This window comes from Pelobates fuscus, chromosome 4, assembly GCF_036172605.1.
Source record: "Pelobates fuscus isolate aPelFus1 chromosome 4, aPelFus1.pri, whole genome shotgun sequence".
Taxonomy (NCBI): Eukaryota; Metazoa; Chordata; class Amphibia; order Anura; family Pelobatidae; genus Pelobates; species Pelobates fuscus.
The window spans coordinates 364,320,410-364,343,689 of NC_086320.1; the positions used below are offsets into that span (position 1 = coordinate 364,320,410).

The following is a 23,280-nucleotide window of genomic DNA, read 5'->3' on the forward strand; positions in this document are numbered from 1 at the left end:
TGTGTTTGGGGCAGGGGGAGGACTGTCAGGGAAGGAGCTCTGTGTTTGGGGCAGGGGGAGGACTGCCAGGGAAGGAGCTCTGTGTTTGGGACAGGGGAGGACTGTCAGGGAAGGAGCTCTGTGTTTGGGAGCAGAGGGGGGACTGTCAGGGAAGGAGCTCTGTGTTTGGGGCAGGGGGAGGACTGTCAGGGAAGGAGCCCTGTGTTTGGGGCAGAGGTATATTTGGGGAGCTAGGTATACCTGAGGAGCTTGGGGGGAGATCTGTCAGGGCTATTTGGGCAGCTGGGGGAGGTATATTAGGGAGTTGGGGGGAGTTCATTGGGGTGGTATATTTGGGGAGCTGGGGGAGGACTATCAGGGTAGGTATAGTTGGGGGGAAACTATCAGGAGGTATATTTGGGGGGGCTGGGGGGAGGTATATTTGGGGGAGGTCTCTCAGGGGAGCTGGGGGATGGATTTAAAGAAAAGCATCATCATCATCATCATCATTAGTAGTGCAGCCTTGGTTCCAGCAATATGAAGGATGGAAGAGGACGAGGTGACAATCTGGGAGCAAAACTTTCACAGCCAAGTTAGAGAATGCATTGTGAGTATACTGACAGCTAGAAAGCACGGGATTATACTGACTGCAATTACAATGTGTGTGTACTGACATTCATACAGTGTGTGTACTGACATTCATACAGTGTGTGTACTGACATTCATACAGTGTGTATACTGACATTCATACAGTGTGTATACTGACATTCATACAGTGTGTATACTGACATTCATACACTGCAAGTACATTGACTGCAATTACAGTGTGTATACTGATATGAAATAGTTTGAGTACACTGACAGCATTGCTGTGTGTATATGGACAGCTATACAGGGTCAATGTATTTATAGCAATGCTTTGTGCGACATCCATACAGTGCAGCAATACACTGTATATTGGTAGCCATACCGTATGTATTTTAATAACCATACACTATGTATATTGACAGCCATGTACTGTAATTGTACTAGTAGCAATACACAGTGAGTAGTATTATTGGCACACACTTATTCTACAGTGCCTTTATACATTGATAACCAAATACATTGATAACTATATATTCTGAGTATAAGGACAGTAATACACGGTGTATGCTGAGAGTCATACAGTGTGAGCATGCTGTCATGAATACACTGTGTATACTGACAGCAATACAGTATGGGTTTACTATCAGCAATACACTGTGCAAACTGGCAGCTGTACCATGTGTTTTCTAATAGCGTGTGTGTATGTGTGTGTGTGCTGACAGGAATACATTGTCTATACGGATAGTTGTACATTGTGAGCACACAAACAGGCATGCTCTGGTGGGGACAAAAAAAGTTTGTGGAGTGCACACCTATATATCCAATAAGTGAAATAAAGTCATGATGGTGACATTGCCGCTGGTGGCCATGGGCGTAGGGATTTACTCACCTACACCCAGGCCTCACAGGCGTCGTACAAAGTAGTCCCTAATTTGTCTTAGTATATCTTTTAACTGGGTTGGAATTTCAGTAAAATTTCAAGACCATCAGTATAAGAATTTAATAAATTACTAATTTTGCAAGGTAGGGGGAACGGGGTCGACAGTGCCACTTTAAGAAATTTCCCATGTGTTAAAATATTTTTTAAAAAGTGCTTATCAATTTAGACAGTTTTTGGTATGCAAGCATGAAAGGAAAAAAAGACTGTAGATTGGTACTATTTTAATAACAGAGCAAAGAATAAAACCAATCTCACTTGGTCACAATGTGTATAAACTTTTGCCAACTTGCTTAATTACTGAATTATTTGGTGACCCAGACCAGTGTGATTATCAGCACTCTGGCACTGACAGGACCCATGCCTAGTGGAGCTATATGCAATGTGCTGCCTACTTACATCCCTAAAATGTGTATTCTGACAGCAACGCAGTGTGATTATACTCGGAGCAATACACCATGTATACTGACAGCCAGGGCTGATCCTAGGGTCATAGGCGCCTGTGTGCAGACATTTTTTTTGGGCGCCCCTATGTGTTTGTGGTCATCTTACCAACTCCTCCCCTTTGCAAATATCCAGGCATGCATGTTTCTATGGCAACGACTCCATCTATAAACCTCACCCATCTCTCTAATTAGACAAACACTCACTGACAGTCACACACTCTCACTGAGCGAGAGATACACTGGCAGACACACTCTCAAAGACAGACACATAAACTTACTGATTTGATACACACTCCCTGATGGACAGACACGCAATCACTGACTCACACTCTCATTGAGAGAGACACACTCTCACTGACACACACACACACACACACTCACTGACAGAAATACTCACACATTTTTGCACATTCTCACACATGAATTTTATTTTTTAAGGTCCATCCAGCCTCCCTACTTTTGGGAGAGCTGATGTGGGTCCTCTCATGGGGGCCCAATGTACTTTAATCTTGCAGTTCCTCACTCTCGCGTGCGGTTTGGCATGCTGGGGCCGTAATGCCCCAGCAAGATCAGCTTTCTATCACTGCCGCCAAATGCCTGCCTCCTCTCTTTCCCCTTTGGCATATACCAGCACAGTAGGCACCTGCCTTCCAGGTAAGCAGTTGCGATATATATAAAAGAGATGTATATCTCTTTTTACATAACTATATATTTGTATTTAATTACAATTTGAGGGACCTGCCTGACAGCCCATGCAGAAAGTCCAGAGAACTTAATTTAGGGATTACCCTGTTGTGTCTAAAGTGTTTGTCCACCCCCGCCCCCCCTAAAAACACATTAGACACAGCAGGGTAATCCCTAAATGCTGGACAAATCGGGGGTCCTTGAGGACTGGGTTGAGAACCCCTTCTCTATTTAATCCTGTAACTTTCCAATGCACCATGAAACCTTTACATGCTGGGGTACTGTTGTACTCAGGAGACTTTGCTGAACACAAACATATGTTTTAGAACAGTAAAACGCATAATGATGATAATAGTGAAAAACAAATATAAACACTAACTTTGGCCACAATTTGTGAATAAGTGGCTGCTAAAAAACACTGGACATACCCCATTTTGAATACCCTGTGTTGTCTACATTTGAAAATGGTATGCAATGATGGGAGTCATTTTCATTCCTGTCACATAGGCAAATTGTAATGTGTAAAAACTGAAAAGGGAGCAAGCTCTTTATTTGACCCTCCAACAAGGGCTCCCATCGGAAATTTTGGGGCCCCTAACACAGTTCAAGGTTTGGGGCCCGCCCCTGAGTCTGCCCACAAATATGGTGTGTGTGTGTTGAATGCGGTTTTGGAAAGTTACAGGCAGGACCGCTGGGCCCGTGACAACTCTTAATCTCTGATGGCGGTCCTGCCTGTAACTTTCCAAAACCCAATAAAAACTGTACATGGGAGGTACTGTTATATTCGTGAGACATCGCTGAACACAAATATGTGTATTTTATTACAGTAAAGGCTAACAGTATAATAACATTCACACTTAAAAATGCTATGCAGAACTAAGAAAAAAATCCAATATTTCTTGATTTATCATACTTTTATTTTAAATTTTACTCATACTAAATTGTCAAAATCTAGGTTTTGTTTTGCTTAGAACTTGTACAATTAAAGGTTTATTTTGGAAAAAAATATTGTAAATGTTTATCTAAAAATATTTGTTTGAAAAGCTTCTCCAAAAATATTAATTCGAGGCCGATGTGTCAAACTCTAGGATTTTCCCATCCTGGCTATTGTAGTCTGAAAAATTGAATTCCTTTTCAAATCCCTACTTTTCATGTCCCTGTTTGAGCAGAACAAAAGATAGCAGTTCTCTATCTCTATGTCTCACTCAACTAATACTTACATCCTCCTAAGAACATTGAAATATTTGCCAACAAATGTACTCTCAGTAATGTGTTTAACATTAAGTGATATTTGTCTAATGGCTTGAACTGGAGATAAGGATTAAAACTGTAAATAAATGATCTAACCCTGAGTGCTCTCAATAGTGTATTTACAAAAAAAACAAAACAATTTTGATCTCTCTGTAAGACTGATTGATTAAAAGCCTGACCAATCGGTCTGCACAGTCCCCAGGTATTAATCCAATGCAGCATGCCAGGGACAGTGTGGGGAGCGAGGCAGGGAGGCTAAACGGCACAAATGAGGCTGAAAAATCTGCATTATTCTAACAAGTCTCTATAGACTTAAATCCTGAGAGATTTTACCAGTACATTGCTGAACCCATTCTGTAGTGTAGGGAATTCAGGCTATTGTGAGATAAAATGTTTGTATATACATTCATGGGAAAAGTAAAGTACACCCTCTTTGAATTCTATGGTTTTACATATTAGGACATAACAATCATATTTTCCTTAGCAAGTCTTAAAATTAGGTACCGGTAAATAAAACCTCAGATGAATAACACGTGACATATTACACTGTGTGAAAAACATAGTACTCCTTATGGTTCAATAGCCTGTAGAACCACCTTTAGATGCAGTAACTTGAAGTTATTGTTTTCTGTATGACTTTATCAGTCTCTCACATGGTTGCCGATGAATTTTGGCGGTTCTTCTTTACAATGTTGCATCAGTTCATTGAGGTTTGCTGGCATTGGCTTATGTACATCTCTCTTTTTTTTTTTTTTTTTAATTCTTTATTTATTATAAGGTTACAATATCATATGTATCAGTAACATTTTCCGACATAAACCCATATGAGTACATCCAGGCAGGAATAAGAACATATAGTTTGCATATAAGTACAATAGCAATAAAACACAACCTGTTACGCTGGATATGATAGATTGCACTACCGCCCCGACGTACCACACAGGTTCAGGGTGATGTACATCTCTCTTAAGGTCCCGTCACAGCTTTTCAATCAGGTTGAGGTCTGGACTTTGACTGGACCATTGCAACTCCTTGATTCTTTTCTTTTGATACTTTTGGATAATTTTTCTCACTATAGAAGGATGTACCATATATACTAGGGTATAAGTCGACCCGAATATAAGCCGAGGCCCCTAATTTTACCACAAAAAAACTGGGAAAACTTATTGAGTCGAGTATAAGCCTAGGGTGGGAAATGCAGCAGCTACTGGTAAATTTCTAAATAAAATTAGATCCCAATAAAATTACATTAATTGAATATTTATTTACAGTGTGTGTGTATATAATGAATGCAGTGTGTGTGTAGTGTGTGTGTATATAATGAATGCAAAGTGTGTGTGTGTAAATAATGAATGCAGAATTTGTGTGTGTGTATATATAATGCAGTGTGTGTATATAATGCAGAGTGTATGCATTATATATACGCGCACACACTGTGTGTATTTGATGCAGAGTTTGTGTGTGTGTGTGTTTGTTTAGTGTGTGTAAACTGGGTGGGGGGAGTGCATTTTTATTTTGAATAATTTTTTTCTATTTTAATATTTTATTTATTTTTTAATATTATTATTTTAATTATTTTTTATTTTAATATTCTAAAATGAAATTATTATTATTTTTTTGTTGTTGTCCCTTGTCCCTGCTTAATACCTGGCCAGGGAGGGGGGCTATGGCAATCCCTGGTTGTCCAGTGGATGGGCTGTGCAGGGGGGAGCTGGCAGGAAGCATTTACTTACCTTTACAGCAGCTCCGTTCAGCTCACCTGTTCAGCTCTCAGTGTAAATCTTGCGGCCTGCGTGCCGCGCGGAGCGTTTTGCAACGGTAACCCGTGGCAACGCTCTGACGGCCGCGGGTCTTGCGATACTTACACTGTGAGCTGAACGGGGCAGCTGCACGGAGCTGACAAGAGCTGCTGTAAAGGTAAGTAAACGCTTCCTGCCGGCCCCCTACAGGACCGCCGGGCTTGTAATGAGCCCGGCGGTCCTTGTCTGTATGATGGCAATGTAAGTTGTCATAATACAGACACTGACTCTAATACTCGAGTATATACGGTACTTTAAATTGTTTGGAAATGGCTTTATAACCCTTCCCAGCTTGATGAGCAGCAACAACTGCTTCTCTGTGTAAGGTCATTGCTGATGTCTTTCCTGCTTGGCATTGTGTTAAAACATACCTAAATGCTCCAGACAAACAAATTGATAAAACTTTGTTTTTTATAGAGATGGTCACACTTGCTGACGATCCGTTAATCAAGGGAATTTGATTAGCAGCACCTCTTTGCTACTTAGCCTCTTAATTCCTATGGAAGAAATAAAGGTGTACTCGTTTTTCACACATGGCTTCTCCATTTTGTGATGTGTTGTTGTTCATCTGAGGTTGTATTTACCTAATTTTAAGACCTGCTAGTGAAAAGATAATTGTTATCTCCTGATATGTAAAACCATATAATTCGAAGAGGGTGTACTCTGTTTTCCCCATGACTGTATATCTTGTATCTTCTAATCTAATAATGGGGCCATTGAGTATGTGAAAATAGGAAAAGTGGTAAACCGCGCCAAAAAAATTCAAATGATCATTACATACATACATACATACATACATACATACATACATACATACATACATACATACATACATACATACATACATACATACATACATATAGATCTCGGGTGGTACAGCATGTAAAAAACTCAAAAAGAGATAAGAATAATAAAGTAATAGTACAATATGTTTAATTTTGAATGGTGTAATCTTAAAGAGACTTAGTTGTAGATAAAAGGCAAACTCACACTTTGCAGAGCTGCTAAGAGCTCTGCTGTATAGCGCCTGGACGGTACAATCCCGTCTTAGGATCTGTAGATGTTAGGATGTCCACAACTCAGCAACCATATATATGGGAGAAGAAAACAGAATACACAAAGAAATGGTACAGTATCAAAAACCAAAAGTTGGAAAAGAAAATTTAGGTATCCTACTTACAGTATCCAGAGCAATAACTTGCTCTGGTGATGATAGCTTGTGGTGGTATAATCCCCACCAAAGGATATATGGATGTATCAGGAAACCAGCAGCACTCAGTGTTTAAGTGATATAACCCTCTACCCTCTACCTAAAACTACCGAGTAAGGGTGCGGCGCTACAGTTGTTTGTGTGTCTGTCATGATGTGTGTGTTTAGGTTACCAGACCCCTTCCGTTCGCAAAGGAATGGTGTTTTTACTCACCTTTTTTTTTTTTTTTTTCTACGCCGCGCTGATCTCCCCTCTACTGGCCCTGCTTCTATGGCTGAGATTATCAAGCTTGATTATCTCAGCCAATCCAATGTTTTGCCATACAATTGGCTGCAAAACTCTCTGAACCAATCAGCATTTCCTCAGAGATGTATTGAATCAATGCATCTCTATGGGGAACGTTCAGCGCCTCAATGCAGAGCTTGGAGACGATGAATGTTGGTGCTGCACACTGTGAAGCACTGACACAGGAAGCACCTCTAGTGACCGTCTGAGTTACGGTCACTAGAGGTGTCACTAGGAAGCAATGTAAACACTGCCTTTTCTCTGAAAAGGCAGTGTTTACATTGAAAAGTCTGCAGGGACAGGCTATAGACACCAAAACCACTACATTAAGCTGTAGTGGTCCTGGTGACTAGAGTGTGCCTTTAAGAATTGTATTTTAAGAGCTGCCTAACTTTTTTAGCTGGCTCCTAGATTCAAAGCAAATTTGCCAAGCCCTGAAGTCCAAGTTATATTGGTTATAAGATGATTGAGGAAGTGTTCATGGCAATGTGGCATGTTAAACTATAACAAACCCATGACACCAGAGGATAGAACTCACCCTTATGTCCTGCTTAAAGAAGTGAAAGGTAATATGCCATCTTTTCATACATTGTTTTGCACCCACAGGTCCCAAACCTTTTGAAAGGTCTTGGTGGAGTTCCTAACCTTTGATGTTAATTTGTCCATGAGGTAGTTATCTCTGATTTTTGCTATTACCCACGAGAGTTGAGGCACCTCAGGGTTCAACCATCTCGGAGCTAGTGCCCTATAGGCTGCTAGATAAATCATATTTACTAGTTTTCTGTTTGTGTTTGGACAGACCCTCTGTAGACCTAGACAGGAGACATGCCCATGGATTAACTGCCTCTGTAGGATATTGGAATTTAGGTCAACTACTCTCTTCCAGAATTCAGCAACTTTGGGACAAGACCACCACATGTGTACGTAATTGCCACTGTCATTGCATAAGCCCCAACAAGCATCAGTAGGGCTCAGTCTCATATAATATTGTTATTCTTGGGTAGTGTACCTTCTAAATAATGTTTTAAATGATTGCTCTTGAAGAGTCACACAGATGGAAGACCGCTTCCTATTCAGTTTACCTCAGTTTTCCCCATTCAGTAGATTCTGAGCTAAGGTGAGAATACATCAGCGTGATCAATTTTAGTTTGAGATGCTTCTGAGGCACATTTCAACTGTTCTTTGTAACCCATGAGGCATCAATACCTAAAATGAATAGAAACATAGAATGTGTAATATACACATGCCCACTTGGGATTGTAGTCTGGCAAAAACTGTGAGGCCTGAGTTCAAGGCGATTGTATTAATACTTGTGCTTACCACTCCTTCTTAAAATGGCAGGACATATTTGTGATAAACTCATCTTTCCAAGTGAGTTTGCCACGAGTTCCTGGAGGAGCCAGCCTCCTGCCCACAGACTATGGAACCTGTAAAATGTGATGTAAAAGTCTCAGTTCGTGTATTTGGACTAAATGGTTCGGGAACCGAACAGCTGCACGAACCAGAGACCACCCTGGAGCTTGTTAAGGTAATTGATACTTTGTAGCAATTTCCACCACAGTGTGTTTTAACCCCTTAAGGACCAAACTTCTGGAATAAAAGGGAATCATGACATGTCACACATGTCACGTGTCCTTAAGGGGTTAAGTGTTTTGTTTGGTCGTCGAGTTCATGGAACTTTTTTCGGAAATTTAAACACCACTGAACTTCCATTATCGCCTGGGTTCGGTTCTACAACACTTAGAAAGGTGCTGTTCGGTGGAAACGTTCCCACGAGCAAGGGGAACAAGCTCCAGGTAAGAACATTGATCATGTTCGGTAGTTTGTTTGGTTTTTAAACTACCGAATTAGACCGACCGCAAGCCCTGATTCTCTGGAACTGTTTTGGGCATGGAACCATGCGTGCAGTCGGTCAAATTATGAGTTCCAGGAAATCCCTGAACCGATCAGTGTGATTTTTTTGGATATGTTGGTCACCCAGATCAGGAGATGTAACTTTGTGGGGTTTTATGTAATTTTAAGGTACTTTTGGTGTGGCTGTCTAGAGGCTGGATTAACCCTGCAGTGTAAACATAGCAGTTTTTCTGAAACTGCTCTGTTTTCAGCTGCAGGGTTAAAACTAGTCTGACCTGGCAGCCAGACCACTTCATTGAGCCTTTTTTTTTTTTTTTTGTAACACACCTAATAACCTTTTTATTAACAAATATCTCAATAACTCCTGGATGATAAGATCACCTTAAATTGTGCGAGTTTGTGTCATGTGTTTGGGCTTTCTATGGTAACCCTGCCCTAGGGATCCTGGCCCTGTAATTTACTCCTCAAAGCAAAACATCATATTGTGAAAAACACTCATGGGGTAATTTTTGTCTGTATAATTCCACAGAGTGACAATTCGCACATCGCTAAAATTAACTTTACTTCAATCACCATGTCTGTTTGGAAAGGCTTGTATATTTTATCTTCTTACAGTATCATGGGCACTATTTGCTTGGATATTAAGAAAAAATGTATGTCATGTTACAATGAACCTGGCTAAAAGAACTTAGATTATGCCTAAAGAGACAAAATGTATTGAAAGGGGGGAATAACTCCTAGATTAAAGTGTCTGTCATATCACAGTTATCTTTCCTCAATTGATTCTTCTTCTCTTCCTGTCTCCGAATCTATTCCTATTTTCTGTTCTATTTTTTTCTTAATAAGGCAAAATAAGGAATACTTTTCCTTATGTATTTTCAATTCTTTATTTTATTTGTGCAGTGTAAGGAGAACATACGTTTGCACTGCCACGACAGCTGGTGCATACAGATTCATAAACATATTATAACATTAGTGTGGCATCGATAACATAGCACATTTTTTGTTTTTAAGAGTTAAATAGTGTAACCAGTTGAATGTTGATCATGCTTATACAGTTCGAGCTACTACACGTTTGTAAATCAAGAGATAACCCAGTAGTGATTTTTAGTAGTATGTGACATGTAGTTTAACAAAACATTGTGTAGAACATTGTAAGGGTTAATAACATTAGTAGGCTTTCGTCGATGTGTGATTGGGCTATGTGTAGGTGCTGAATTATACTTAGTTATGGCACATTAGAATGATATGCAGACAGACGCAATTAAACAAATTCAATTATACCGCTATCTACAGGGTTAGTCCGGGGGGTCAGAGGGGATTATAACAGTTCTCGGGCAGAGAGTTGCCCCCAACCCTGCGTGGGTTTGAGACACGGGTGGCATTCAAGCCTGTGCCACCTCGCTAGTCTGCGGTGTTTCCATCCGATCTCGTTTAGGTGGAGACAGCCATGTAGGGGTCGGATGTGAGGCCCTGCAGCACGAGCGGGACTATTCTGGTCGGGTCCCTCAAGTGCCTTGGAGATGCTGCGTGCTCTTGGCCTGTTTGGACAAGGGAGTCCTGTGGAATGCCTAATGTTAGCAGAAGCGGTGCTGTGTCGTTTAGGTCTCGGGTCTTATGGGAGGTTGGCCCCTGCAGGACTGTGAGTGTGCTTGGGGTTTAATCCCCAGGAGGTCTTCAGCCCGAGTGGGCCTATCTGGTGATGCTGTGTGCATGTTGCGTCTTGAGTGCCCAGGGGGGACTTACGCTTTTCCCGCCTGTCCCCTCCTTGCTTGTTTCTTGCTGCTGGTGGTTTTTCCTGCCCTGGGGTATCAGTTAGCCCTTCTTGGGAGACTTCTCGGTTCGCGAGACGGTACTGTGTGGTAGGCTGGCTCGTTTTGCGTGTCGGCTCTGTCTTTGCCCTCACACGTGGCCATGGGTGCTCCGCCATCTTGTGGTGAACCCTTTTGTCCGCACTTTGCAGCTTGGTTGATGCCCGCTGTTTGGGCCTGGTGGACTTTGGTTGTGGTCGCCCGTGTGGACCGGGATAACCCCCACCGGTCCAGGGGGGGGGGGGGGCGGCAGCCAAACGCCGTTCGGAGACCTGGGAGAGCGGCCGTCTCATCCCAGCTCAAGCCCGGTAGGCCTCAAGCCTCGATCGGGTGACTCTGGTACCATGCTGGGTCGATGCTGGTATCCTCGTGTTCGCCTGTAGCTTGTGGGTGGTTTGGGCACCTTTGTGGGTTAGTGGGTGCAATTGGTAGAGAGTTGGCTCCGATAAATCAGTTTAGGCGCTGGAGCTCAGACTAGATGCGTCTGATCCGTTTGGCGGTCGGCCCCGCCCCCCTTCCTTATGTATTTTCCTCCAATTGACAAAGGGATGAGCTTAAGCCAAGTTCCACTTTGGTGTCACGACCAGTTTTTCCAGATTACCTGCCAGTCAAATCCCCGGGCTCACATCTTGTGTGTTTCCCATGACTATTGGAGTAGAAGGAGCAGTGGGCATGTTGGAGATCTGACGAGCACTGACAGGGAAGGGCAGAGGAAGCAGAGACATCACTGCCAGGCTGAGGAAAATGGCGGAGCTTGGAAGAAGAAACACCACTGTAATAAATATGAAAATAAAAGGGTAAATGGGGAAATCGGATGCTCAAGAAATACATTGGGAGGTCATTGCAGCCTTTTGAGTCAGGGTGAGGAAAGAAAATTGACAGAGCCACTTTAAACTCAACATTTAAAGGTAAAGTCCCCAGGAGGGGTGAATTGGTAGCCTAAAATGTAAACATTGCCATATGTCCTGAGAACCAACATGGCAGTTCCATAGAACTACTCCATGTCTACTAGTGAGGTGCAGGTGCGTAAGGTGCAGCCGCTCCATATTGCCGTATTGGTGCAAATGTGTAAACTTGTGACAACATGGACACTTTTTGGAGTGGTTGACTCTTTAGCTGGAGGAACACCCTGATTTTCTGAAGCAGTCTCTTCGTCCCCTGCTTACCTTGGAGGGTCTTGCATAGGGTACATTAGATTGATAGGTGTCATACGGAGGCTGCTCTTTCTTATATTCATTGGAAGATTATATTGTGTGGTAGCAGTTGCAGGCACGGAAAAGGTGGATTTACTGTATTTCCTGCAGAGTTTATTGTGCAAAGTCTCTTCGTCCCCTGCACATTTATTTACCGTATTTATTATTATTATTATTTTTTTTGCTCTGAGTGATATGTTACTGTAGCAAATTTATTAAAATGTCTTCAGAAAACTGCAGGAGCAGTAAGACATGTCAATCCAGCAGCCTGAGTTCTATGTTTTGGGCTGCTTGTGTCAGTTTGTCCAAGTTGTGCATACCACATTCACAACATTGACTGATCTGTGTCTTCTGCTAAGGGAGACACACAGAATATTGAGGCAGGGTAAAATGGAATGTATGAGTGAAATGGGGAAAAAGGCTGGACAAAGGCAATCCATGAATGGTCTGTAAAGCAGGAAGATCAGTAAAGACACATACTAGAGTCCTCTTTTTGTAGTACTGCTGTCATATTTGGCATGACAGAGTCCTTTTTAATGAAGTTTCAGAGGATTGACTGACAATTAAGAAGACTTTTGAGGTTTTGTCCATTAAATAACGTCTAATTTGGAATATGTGATTGCAATACGTTTTCTGTGACATTAATTAGATATTCAGTTCTAATTTATACCCAAACTTAGCTTTTTTTTAATTTTTTTTACCCAAAGATCGCGTTTATTATATTCATTGGCGAATTAATGAATTGCCGACCAGTATTTTGGAAATTGATAGCATTTGTATGCCTTGTCATATTCTCTTTGTCTGGGAATGCAAGCCATTAATCTTCAAAGCTCCATTATAAAATACAATTTTGACATCTGTCGCCAGTAAAGTGCCTTCACAATCAGGAAAAATGCATTTTTATGTAGATCTTCCAAACTCTGAATTACTTATGTCATATTAATCTCCTCCACTTCTACTTAACACAAAAGATTGAAAATAATTCTGCCTGATGTATAAATGCTATAATTGGCTTTAAAAATGATATTATCTCCTCTTATATGTGGATATTTCATTTTTAATTGATAACCTGAATGAAGGCTGGCTTTGGATTTATGGAATGATTCTTTTACTGCTTTTGCAAATTGAACCTTTAGCAATTTGCCTCTGATTTTTACATCATGCAGAGAGGTTTGATCTTCCTTTTTAACCCCTTAAAGACGCATGACATGTGTGACATGTCATGATTCCCTTTTATTCCAGAAGTTTGGTCCTTAAGGGGTTAAGTGTTTTGCGTTCTTTAATTTACCTGTAATTCAGGGACTTTCCTTTCTTTGGTGAGTTGACGTTACCAGTTAGCTAAATTTGGTTTAAAGAGCCTCTCTGAGTCCATATCAACTTTGCATCGTTACTGGAAGAGGATTATTTGTAAAAATCACTTCCTCTTTAAGACCACACCCAGACAACCAGAATTTTCTGTTCTAGGCTTCCTTTATTTTTTTCAGTGTGGCTGTTATTACTGTTGGATAAACTAATAATGTAACTAGTGCTTGTCAGGAGATTGAGAGATTTGTAGCATTTTTTTTCTTTTTTTTTTTTTAAATGCATTTATTTTCTGCATATTCTTTTAAAGGAAGACTCCCACCCCATAATATCAGCCCATTTAATTTGTTTAAATATGTCTGTTTCACCTTAAGGGATAAAACTAGCTGCTCCGATTCTTTGCTCCTTGCGTCCACAGTAGGAGGAAGGTTTAACCGGGCTCTGATTTTAGGTTGAGAGCGTCCGCTTATCGCTGACTGCCTATTGAGAGAAATATTAATAGCGGCACAGAACCCTCCCAGACCAAGCTGAATTCTCAACTTCTGATCAATTGGGTTAGTTTTTCTCCCATAAACTATGTGCAGCAGGGGTGTATGGAAGGTCATACTTTCCAAATATCCCTGTTTAGGGGGAACAGTCCCTATTTTGAGCCCAAATCCCTCTGTCCCTCTTTTCTAATAATTCCACATTGTTGGTGTATCTAAATGTGTTTAAAATCAGTCTGTTTAAATAAGATACATTGTTCTTGGTCTGAATTACGTTTTAGTTGCATAAGTGATTATTCATCTAAATTTCTCACAACAGCTCGCTCTTGGCCACACTCCTAAATTGTATATGTCCTCTTTGTCAATTTGAATTATTGGCTGGTATGGAACACGATGTGTACAATAGCCCTTGCAGCAGTTCCATTAGAGAGCTAAATAAGCTAATAGCAGCGTAGCTAGGGGTGCTGTCAGCCTGCTGACAGGCCTATTCTCCACATTCCCCTGAGCAACCAACTACCATGAATGCACACAGCTATGGCTCAGGTGCTCTCAAACTGCCATATAGAGGAGTAAGAACTTGTATGGTCTAAAAGGGAAATATACATATATATGGTAAATAGTATTTATTTTTACTTTGAAGTCTGAGGAAAACTGGACAAACTTCTAGCTGCAGAGATCTTGACAAATCCCTACAGTTAAAAGCAGCTGTGTGCAAGGAGACTGAGATGGGGCATCCTTGCACTATTTCCTGTGCTATAGTTGTGGTTTTAGTGTCTGGATGCCCCTGTGCAGAGTTAGTTAGGACTGCAGTGCACATTATGTATCAATCAGACTCTTCCTTTGCAAGGAACACATCACAGCAATCTTGCGATCGTAAACTGTGAATGCAACTGTATGTAAATCTGCATGATGCATTGCTTGGAAGTGCTTAACCCCTTAAGGACAGAGCTTCAGAAGCTTGACTTACGCTTAATGACACAAGCAATTTTTGCATTTTCTTGCTGTTTGCGTTCAACTGCAATTTGCATCTCTCTCATTTATTGCACCGACACATATTATATACTGTTTTTTAAAGGACAGAAAGGGCTTTAATTTGATATAACATATAAATATATAAATGCTTACTTATTATAAAAAAAATACAGAAAAATGCAAAAAAAATGAAAAATATAGTTTTTTTTTACAGTTTTTGCAATCATAATGTGTGCATAATTAGTGCAGGTTAAGGAAAGTAATTAAAAATAAATTCATTTATTTGTTCTGATTTACAGAATATATAATGTGTCTGGGATTTTAAGTTTTTTTTGGTAGTTACAGGTCACAAAGCACAAGGAGTAAAATAAAATTTTAATATGGAGCGATTTTAGAATTTGGTATGTTTGTCTTGTAAGCCTAATAGCCATAAAATAAAACAAAATGGCCACACAAAAGTATATATTTATATAAAGTAGACATCACAGGCTATTTACCTAAGGTTGTTTTGACACTTTCTACGTAGCCATTTTACCGCCAACCTCTGCTAAATATTGGAGTAAAATTGTGTTTTTGGGGGGTTTTCGCACACAAACGTATAACAAAGAACTTCTCATGTGTATTTTGTAAAGTTGTTGTGTGCTATTCCTGTACAAAGTTTTATTATGTGTTCAGTTACTTCTGCTGAGTACAACGGTACCCCCATTGTATGTCTTTGGCACTATTTTGTGAAGCTACAGTGCCATATAGGAGACCTGTCCTTTTCAGTATTCACAGTAGAATTTTGAGAGACGGATATAATGAGCCTATGCTTCCATTTGGGGTATTATAACAGTTTGACTGTTCAAAAACCCCCACAAAGGCCTACCATTTGTAAAAGTAGACACTCCAGGGTATCTCATAAGGTGCATATTGTGCCTTAACATGCCCCCATTTTTTTACCATTACATGCCAAAGTATGTGGTAAAAAATAATTTTGTGCATTTTTTACATACGGATTGCATTTTTGCTGGGCATTTTGTATATTTCATATGTGCCACTAAGTTCAAACCCCCCAAATTATGCTCAGCTAAGTCTTCTGAGTAAAAGGACACCCCCATTGTATGTCTATGGCACTATTTCGTGAAGCTACAGTGCCATACAGGAGACCTGTCCTTTTCAGTATTCACAGTTGAATTTTGAGAGACGGATTTAATGAGCCTATGCTTCTATTTGGGGTATTATAACAGTTTGACTGTTCAAAAAAAAACCCACAAAGGCCTACCATTTGTAAAAGTAGACACTCCAGGGTATATCATAAGGTGCATATTGTGCCTTAGCATGCCCCCATTTATTCACCAATATATGCCAAAGTATGTGGTAAAAAATAATTTTGTGGGGCGTGGCCTAGCAGCGGAGCGGAATGGCTGCCTAATCTCTGAGCTCCTCCGTACTCGCCCTGCAAATCGCTAGAAAGCTGCCCCAAACGCAAATATGGGGAAACACACTAAGGCTGGGGGTACCCCCAAACCAGCGGCCACCCGCCCACCTGCAATCCAGGCATCGGTCAGGCAATACATGACCACACAGCCGGACCCATCTTCCCAGGCCTCCGCTGAGGCCTTCCTGTACTCGGAGGCCTCATCCATGAGCCCGAACTCCCAGGTCGGCGACGCGAGCGGAGAACCCACTGAACACCCGCCGGCAGATTGGATGGCCCTGCTGAGAGCACTGCCTACCAGAGCGGATCTGACCCAAGCCACATCGGCCCTCCATGCCTCGATCCGGGCCGACCTCCAACTGATGAGAGCGGACATGCAGGGTATGGCGGACCGCATGGCGCGGCTGGAAGAGGAACAAGACAACCTCACTGTGGCCCACACAACCACAGAGTCCACGCTTCTCAGCCACACTGCCCACTTACAAGCCATGGCGCGCCATGTAGAAGACCTCGACAACAGGGGCCGCAGAAACAACCTGCGGATCCGAGGCCTACCTGAAGGCGAAGAACCCTCAACCCGGCTCACAGACACACTTACCTCCCTGTTCAACGACCTTCTAGGCCGTCCTAAGGACACCCTGATTGACTTTGTCCGTGCACACAGGGCATTAAGACCCAGAGGCCCTGAAGGAGCGCCGCCAAGAGATGTTATATGCTGCTTAACTATCTTCTCCCTCAAGGAAGACATACTACAGGCGGCCCGTAATGCGGGATCCATTACCCACGAGGACCACCCGATCCAGATATTTCCCGATCTCTGCCCGGCCACATTGGGCTACCGCAGGGCCCTGAAACCCCTCACTCGAGCCCTGACGGCTCAGAAGGTGAGATACCGATGGACTTTCCCGACCGGCCTAATTGCTCACACCCCTAATGGTCCCATGCCGGTACGCAACCAACAGGACCTGCAAGATCTCACCATTGAGCTCCAGCTACCACCTTTCAACATGCCTTGGCCGGACCCGTTAGACTTCTATGTAGGCCCACCGAGGCCGACACGAGACGACCCACTGCCACAAAGAAGAACTAGATCTAGACAGGAGACGGCGCGGCCAGTCGGCAACACCCGCTGAGTTCTACGGCTCCTAAGAGACTTTGAGACCCACAGTTTGAGGTACCTGCCTACGAACAACAACCCGCTGGGGAGCCTCCCATAAGGTATCTCACAAACCACACTGAACTGCCGATCTCCCTCTCTTGTTTCACTTTTGGGTGGGGGGCTGAAACGGGGGATTTGATAACTCTGCGGCTCACGCTGTGCCTCGACCGCCACTCAGAAAGGGAACATTCTCTTAACCGGCTGCGTTGCCATAGAGGGACTGACATTGCCACACCACCAACCACGAGCCGCAGAGACGGGGAGACTCGGTGCCACCGGCACATTTTGTGACTACTAATAATGGTGATATAGGGTCTTTGTCGGAGGGCCCATCCTCCCCCTCTATTGAAGTGGATGGGTATATACCATGGGGAAGGATAGGCAGGAGGGAAACACAACCACCACACACACGCCTGACGCCAGAGCTCAGGGCCACAACACGACACGCTATCCAACTAGACACGCCATGATGCTCGCACACACGACTCACAAGGCTGGAAGCCTGGTCCACACGACATGCATAATCTTTACGATACCCCACTCACAAGATCACAGACAACCTAGGGGCTAGAGTATTTTTTGGGCGGGGCGGGTAGGGGGTAGCCAGAGGGGCCTTCCACGTGGGAGTTTTTCTTTCTTTTTGTTGTCACCGCTGTAGGTGACCCCACGGGGAAACACCTCGTTGTTTTTCTCCTTTTTTATCCTTTCCTCTCCCCTCTCTGAACCGGGACCCCGGAGAGAGACCGGGTATATCCGAGAGGCATTCAGTAACCAGTAGGCCACGTTCCCACCTGGTCGGGGTGTCAGGTAGAAAGGCAAGGGGACTCGACCGAACCGCTAGTACGGACGGGACGACTCCACCTCGGCCTACACCCGAGCCATTATTTTGTATAGTGTTGTTTTATTGTTCATTGTTTACTTATTGTTTACATAGTGTTCATTTTATTTTTCTTTTCTTTTTTGTGTCGTCTCTGTATCTAATCCTAGGCGCTCAAAGTCCGGCTGCGGTGTCCGCGTGGGGACTCGGGAAGGGGCCTCATCAAGGACCACCCGTCCAGGTAACACCCTTTCCCTGTACCTCTGACACGCTCCTCCCCTGAACCCACCCACCACCTGAGTGGTACTGCACACCGTAGGCCCACCATTTATCTGCCCGCACTACCCCTCCCAGAATAGCCCATAGGTACTCCGTCATGCAGAACCCGAAACCGGTAACCAGAGCAGACATCAACATTGTCTCTATTAATGCCAAGGGCCTTAACCAACCTGAGAAACGATCACAGGCGCTCCGCCACTTTCACAGCCAAAGAGCCCACATAGTATTCATACAGGAGACACATTTCAAGGAGGGTCTGACACCTAGAATAACTGACAAACGGTTCGCCCAATGCTATCTCAGCAACAACCCCTTAGGAAAATCCAAAGGCACGGCCATCCTCCTTCATAAATCCCTACATTTCACACCCACAGCAACCATGAAAGATGACTGGGGAAGGTATATATGTGTTAAGGGAACGATAGCTGACCGTACGTACACGCTAGCCAACCTGTATGCTCCTAACACTGCGCAACACCGTTTTCTGACTAAATCACTGAAAGCCATCATGGCCTTCACGGAGGGTTGTCTGATCATGGGAGGAGACCTGAATGTGGCCCTACAACCGAGCCTAGACACCTCTACGGGCACCTCGACGATACCCAGACATGTGTTGACCACTATCAACAAAACCCTTAGAGACCAACGCCTGACCGACTGTTGGAGAGCGACACACCCTGATGACAGAGACTTCACCTTCTACTCCAATCCAAACAAGACGTACTCCAGACTTGACTACTTTTTCCTACAACACTACTACCTGACTGATGTTAAGTCTGTGACGATTGGGACAGCGACATGGTCCGACCACGCACCACTCACCATGACGCTAACGTCTCCCCTCTATAAGCCGACGTGCCGCAACTGGCGACTGAACGAAGCCCTACTTAACGACCTAACAGTAGCCACGGAATCCCGAACCACACTTACCCAATACTTCACTGACAATGTTACCCCAGATGTGACACCCCTCTGTGTGTGGGAGGCCCACAAATGCGTGATACGAGGCTACTTCATAGCCAAAAGCGCAGCCCTGAAAAAAGCAAAGGCTGCCAGACTGGCGACCATAATCACGGAGATACAGGTGGTGGAAGCCAGGCACAAACTTACACGGCTCCAGAGCGATGGTGCCAAGCTACTGACACTACGCAGGGAACTGGCATCCATCATGAATGCCTACCACCAAAGGGCGCACCTGCGCACCAAAGCCTTCTTTCACACACACGCCAACAAATGCGGGACCTTGCTGGCCCGTATGATCGCTAAAAAGAGAGCAGAATCCTACATACCTAAAATTCGTGATAAAGAAGGGCGACTGAAACATCTCCCGGGAGACATGGCGGCGGCAATACGGGAATATTATGCGGAGCTTTATGCCATACACCCCGACAGGGAGCCACCACGCCAAGGTGACGCCTTACCAGAAACCAGACAATACCTACGCACACGCATACATAACCGACTTCCCAGGGAAGCTACGAATGCCCTTGACGAACCGATCACGCCTCGCGAGTTAGCCTGGGCCATAAAAGAGTCGAAATTGGGCAAATGCCCGGGCCCTGACGGTCTCCCCACGAGATACTATAAAAAATTTGCTGACGTGTTATCCCCACATCTCTTGACTGCCCTTAACACCTTACGTGACGGAGCCAGCCTACCCACACAGACTCTAGAGGCCAACATCTCCCTAATCCCAAAGGAAGGTAAGAACCCGGAACTCTGTGCGAGCTACAGACCTATCTCCCTACTAAATTGTGACCTTAAACTCTTCACAAAAATACTAGCCCGCAGACTACAAACCTACCTCCCTGATCTCATACATAGAGACCAGGCAGGGTTCACGCCCCAGAGAGAAGCAAGAGACAACACCATCAGGACACTAGATCTCATCCACAAGGCACAAGACAGTCGGGAGGGCCTCCTCTTGCTCTCCACAGACGCGGAGAAGGCCTTCGACCGCATAGATTGGGGCTACATGCTGGCGGTATTGGAAGAGATAGGTCTGGGCCCGCACATGATGAGCTGGATACGAGCACTATACTCCAAACCCACAGCAAGGGTATGCGTGAACGGACTGTTCACGAACCCGTTCCCCATCCGGAACGGCACAAGACAGGGATGCCCCTTGTCCCCACTGCTGTTTGTACTGGCACTAGAGCCCTTTCTTAACTCTGTCCGGGACAACCAAGCCATAAAAGGGATACAGATAGGGCGGACGAGACACGTAGTGGCTGCCTTTGCAGATGATCTGCTGTTTTATGTCACTCAGCCTGAAACATCAATGCCAGCAATTATGGCAGAGTTCCAGCTCTACGGCCAATTATCGAATTTCAAAGTTAACCTCGCCAAATCTTCGGTTCTGAATGTCTCGATCCCACCCAATAGAGTTGCAGCCCTGAAGCACACGCTCCCATTCCAATGGTCTGACACTACTATAAGATACTTAGGCACCTCCATACCAAGAGACCTGTCACAAATATACACCACTAATTTCCAACCCCTCCTAACCACAATACGTAGAGACCTGGAGGAATGGACTAAAGTTCGCCTTTCCTGGTTTGGACGCATTGGAGTGTTGAAAATGAACATCCTGCCCAGGCTGCTCTACTTGTTCCAGACACTGCCAATTCACATACCTGAGGCGTACTTCTCAACACTGCGCTCCATGGCACTCAGATTCACATGGCACAACCTGCAGGCAAGGGTCAAACACGACACTCTCACATTACCAAAACGGAAGGGCGGCCTGGCCCTCCCAGACTTCCAGGTTTATTACAAGGCAACCCATCTCCAGAGGGTGATGGAATGGTCCAAATCGGAGGTCCACAAGCTATGGAAGGAAATAGAGTCAGACCAAATATCCAGACCAATAGGGCTCCTACCGTGGCTAGATCACCACCAGGGCAGACAGCTGGCTAACCCACACCCGCTAATTAGAGCAACCTTAATGGTCTGGCACAAAGTGGGGACACCCTCCTCCTTCACCACGCCCATTTCACCACTCTTACCCCTGACGCATAATGACGCCTTCCCACCTGGACTAGACGCAGGCCCGTTCCAACAACTGTTAGGAAACTCACTACCCAGACTCTGCCACGCCACCACCAATGGCACGATACGGACTCTTGAGTCCCTGCTGCCCGAGGGGAGACCAACGTTCATGCTGCAGTTTAGATACAAACAACTATCCGCTTACCTAACAATAGTCACCAAAGACATCCATGCCCACAGGCCGCTCACAGACTTTGAAAGGCTCTGCCATGACCCAAACCCACTGGCCAGGGGACTGTCCACACTCTACAGCCTCCTCATGGACGCAAAGAGACTTCCCCCACCGAGCTTCATGAGTAAATGGGAAACCGACCTGGGAATTACACTCTCGCCAGCCCAATGGGAAAAGGTCTGTACCCTGTCCCTTCACTGTTCAACATCAAGCGGCATACAAGAAACGGCCTATAAGGTACTGTCTCGCTGGTACCGCACGCCACTGGCCACCCATTCCTACGACCCAACCGCCACCAACAACTGTTGGAGATGTGAGAAAGCCCTAGGCACTCTCTTCCATATCTGGTGGACGTGCCCCCTGATACGACCCTACTGGGCAGCGATCCACACGATCATCACCAAATTTTCTGATACTCCCCCCCACTTAGACCCAGCAGCCTTTCTCCTGCACCACACCTCCACCCGTAGCTCAGCTTACAAAAAATCCCTAACGATCAGGATCTTAAATACAGCCAAGAGTCTCATTCCCTTATACTGGAAACAGAAGACCCCACCACCTGTGTCGACCTGGTTTAAGCGCATGGAAGAGCTAAGGGCACTAGAGGAACTCACCTCACACGCAGAGGGGAGGGAACAGTCGTATATGACGACCTGGACACACTGGATACTGACCACGACGAAACCTGACTTCCAGACGCTTATCACAGACTGAGTAGACATCAGAAGGGACATGACCCGAGACGATAGGTAGGGGTGACAAGGAAGGACCGACAAGACAGCGCACGTCATACATAAAGCTACCACTGACAGACGTTAACTCGACAATTCTGACCCTGACGGAGACGAAGGACCACATAAACCTAAAGGGAAGGGAGGACGCTTTCTTAAACGCTGAGGGATCCCCCCCCCCCCCCCCATTCTTTACCCCCCCCCCCCCCCTCTCCCCCCCTTCCCCCCCCCCCCCCCCCTTCCCGGGTGGACTTGCGGGCCGCGCAGCCGGACCAGGATACAGCAGACCACAGGTATGCCATTAAATGCTCGACTACACATGTTCCGACCTGGAAACCTGCGCGTTTCTCTGCATTACTTTACCGACACCTCAGAATCGCTAACAATGTGCCTTATTACCTGTATCTGTCAGTTGTTGGAAACCTGCGTGTTTCACTGAACCACACTTGAGACGTTTACCTTTATTGTTATTTGCAAATTTATTCTTGAAAATCTGAATAAAATTTAATTCACAAAAAAAAAAAATAATTTTGTGCATTTTTTGACATACGGATTGCATTTTTGCTGGGCATTCAAAACCTTCAAATTATGCTCAGCTAAGTCTTCTGAGTAAAAAGACATCCCCAATGAATGTCTTTGGCACTATTTTGTGAAGCTATTTTGTGAAGCTACAGTGGCATATTGGAGACCAAGCCATATCAGTTTTTACAGAACTTTGAATTTTGACGCTGGACCTATGTGCAATTTCCAAGCATCTTCGTAAGTTTTAAATTCAAACTACCCCACAAAGGCCTACCATTTCTTAAAGTAGACACCCCAGGGTATTTCAAAAGGCATATTTTGAACCTTAGCGTG

General features: G+C 44.3%; 1 protein-coding gene across 2 annotated transcripts in view; it reads left to right on the forward strand.

The window, feature by feature from the left end:
- Positions 1–344: 344 nt before the first annotated feature.
- Positions 345–23,280, forward strand: part of LMBR1 (limb development membrane protein 1) — a 114,854-nt gene continuing 91,918 nt past the window's right edge. The window contains exons 1-2 of one of the 2 annotated variants that reach the window (XM_063452670.1): positions 345–363; positions 416–586. In XM_063452670.1, the coding sequence (XP_063308740.1) occupies positions 524–586 (63 nt within the window). In that variant the 5' untranslated portion in view covers positions 345–363; positions 416–523. Of the gene's footprint in view, positions 587–23,280 lie in introns of both variants that reach the window. The other variant, XM_063452669.1, reaches the window with a different exon arrangement.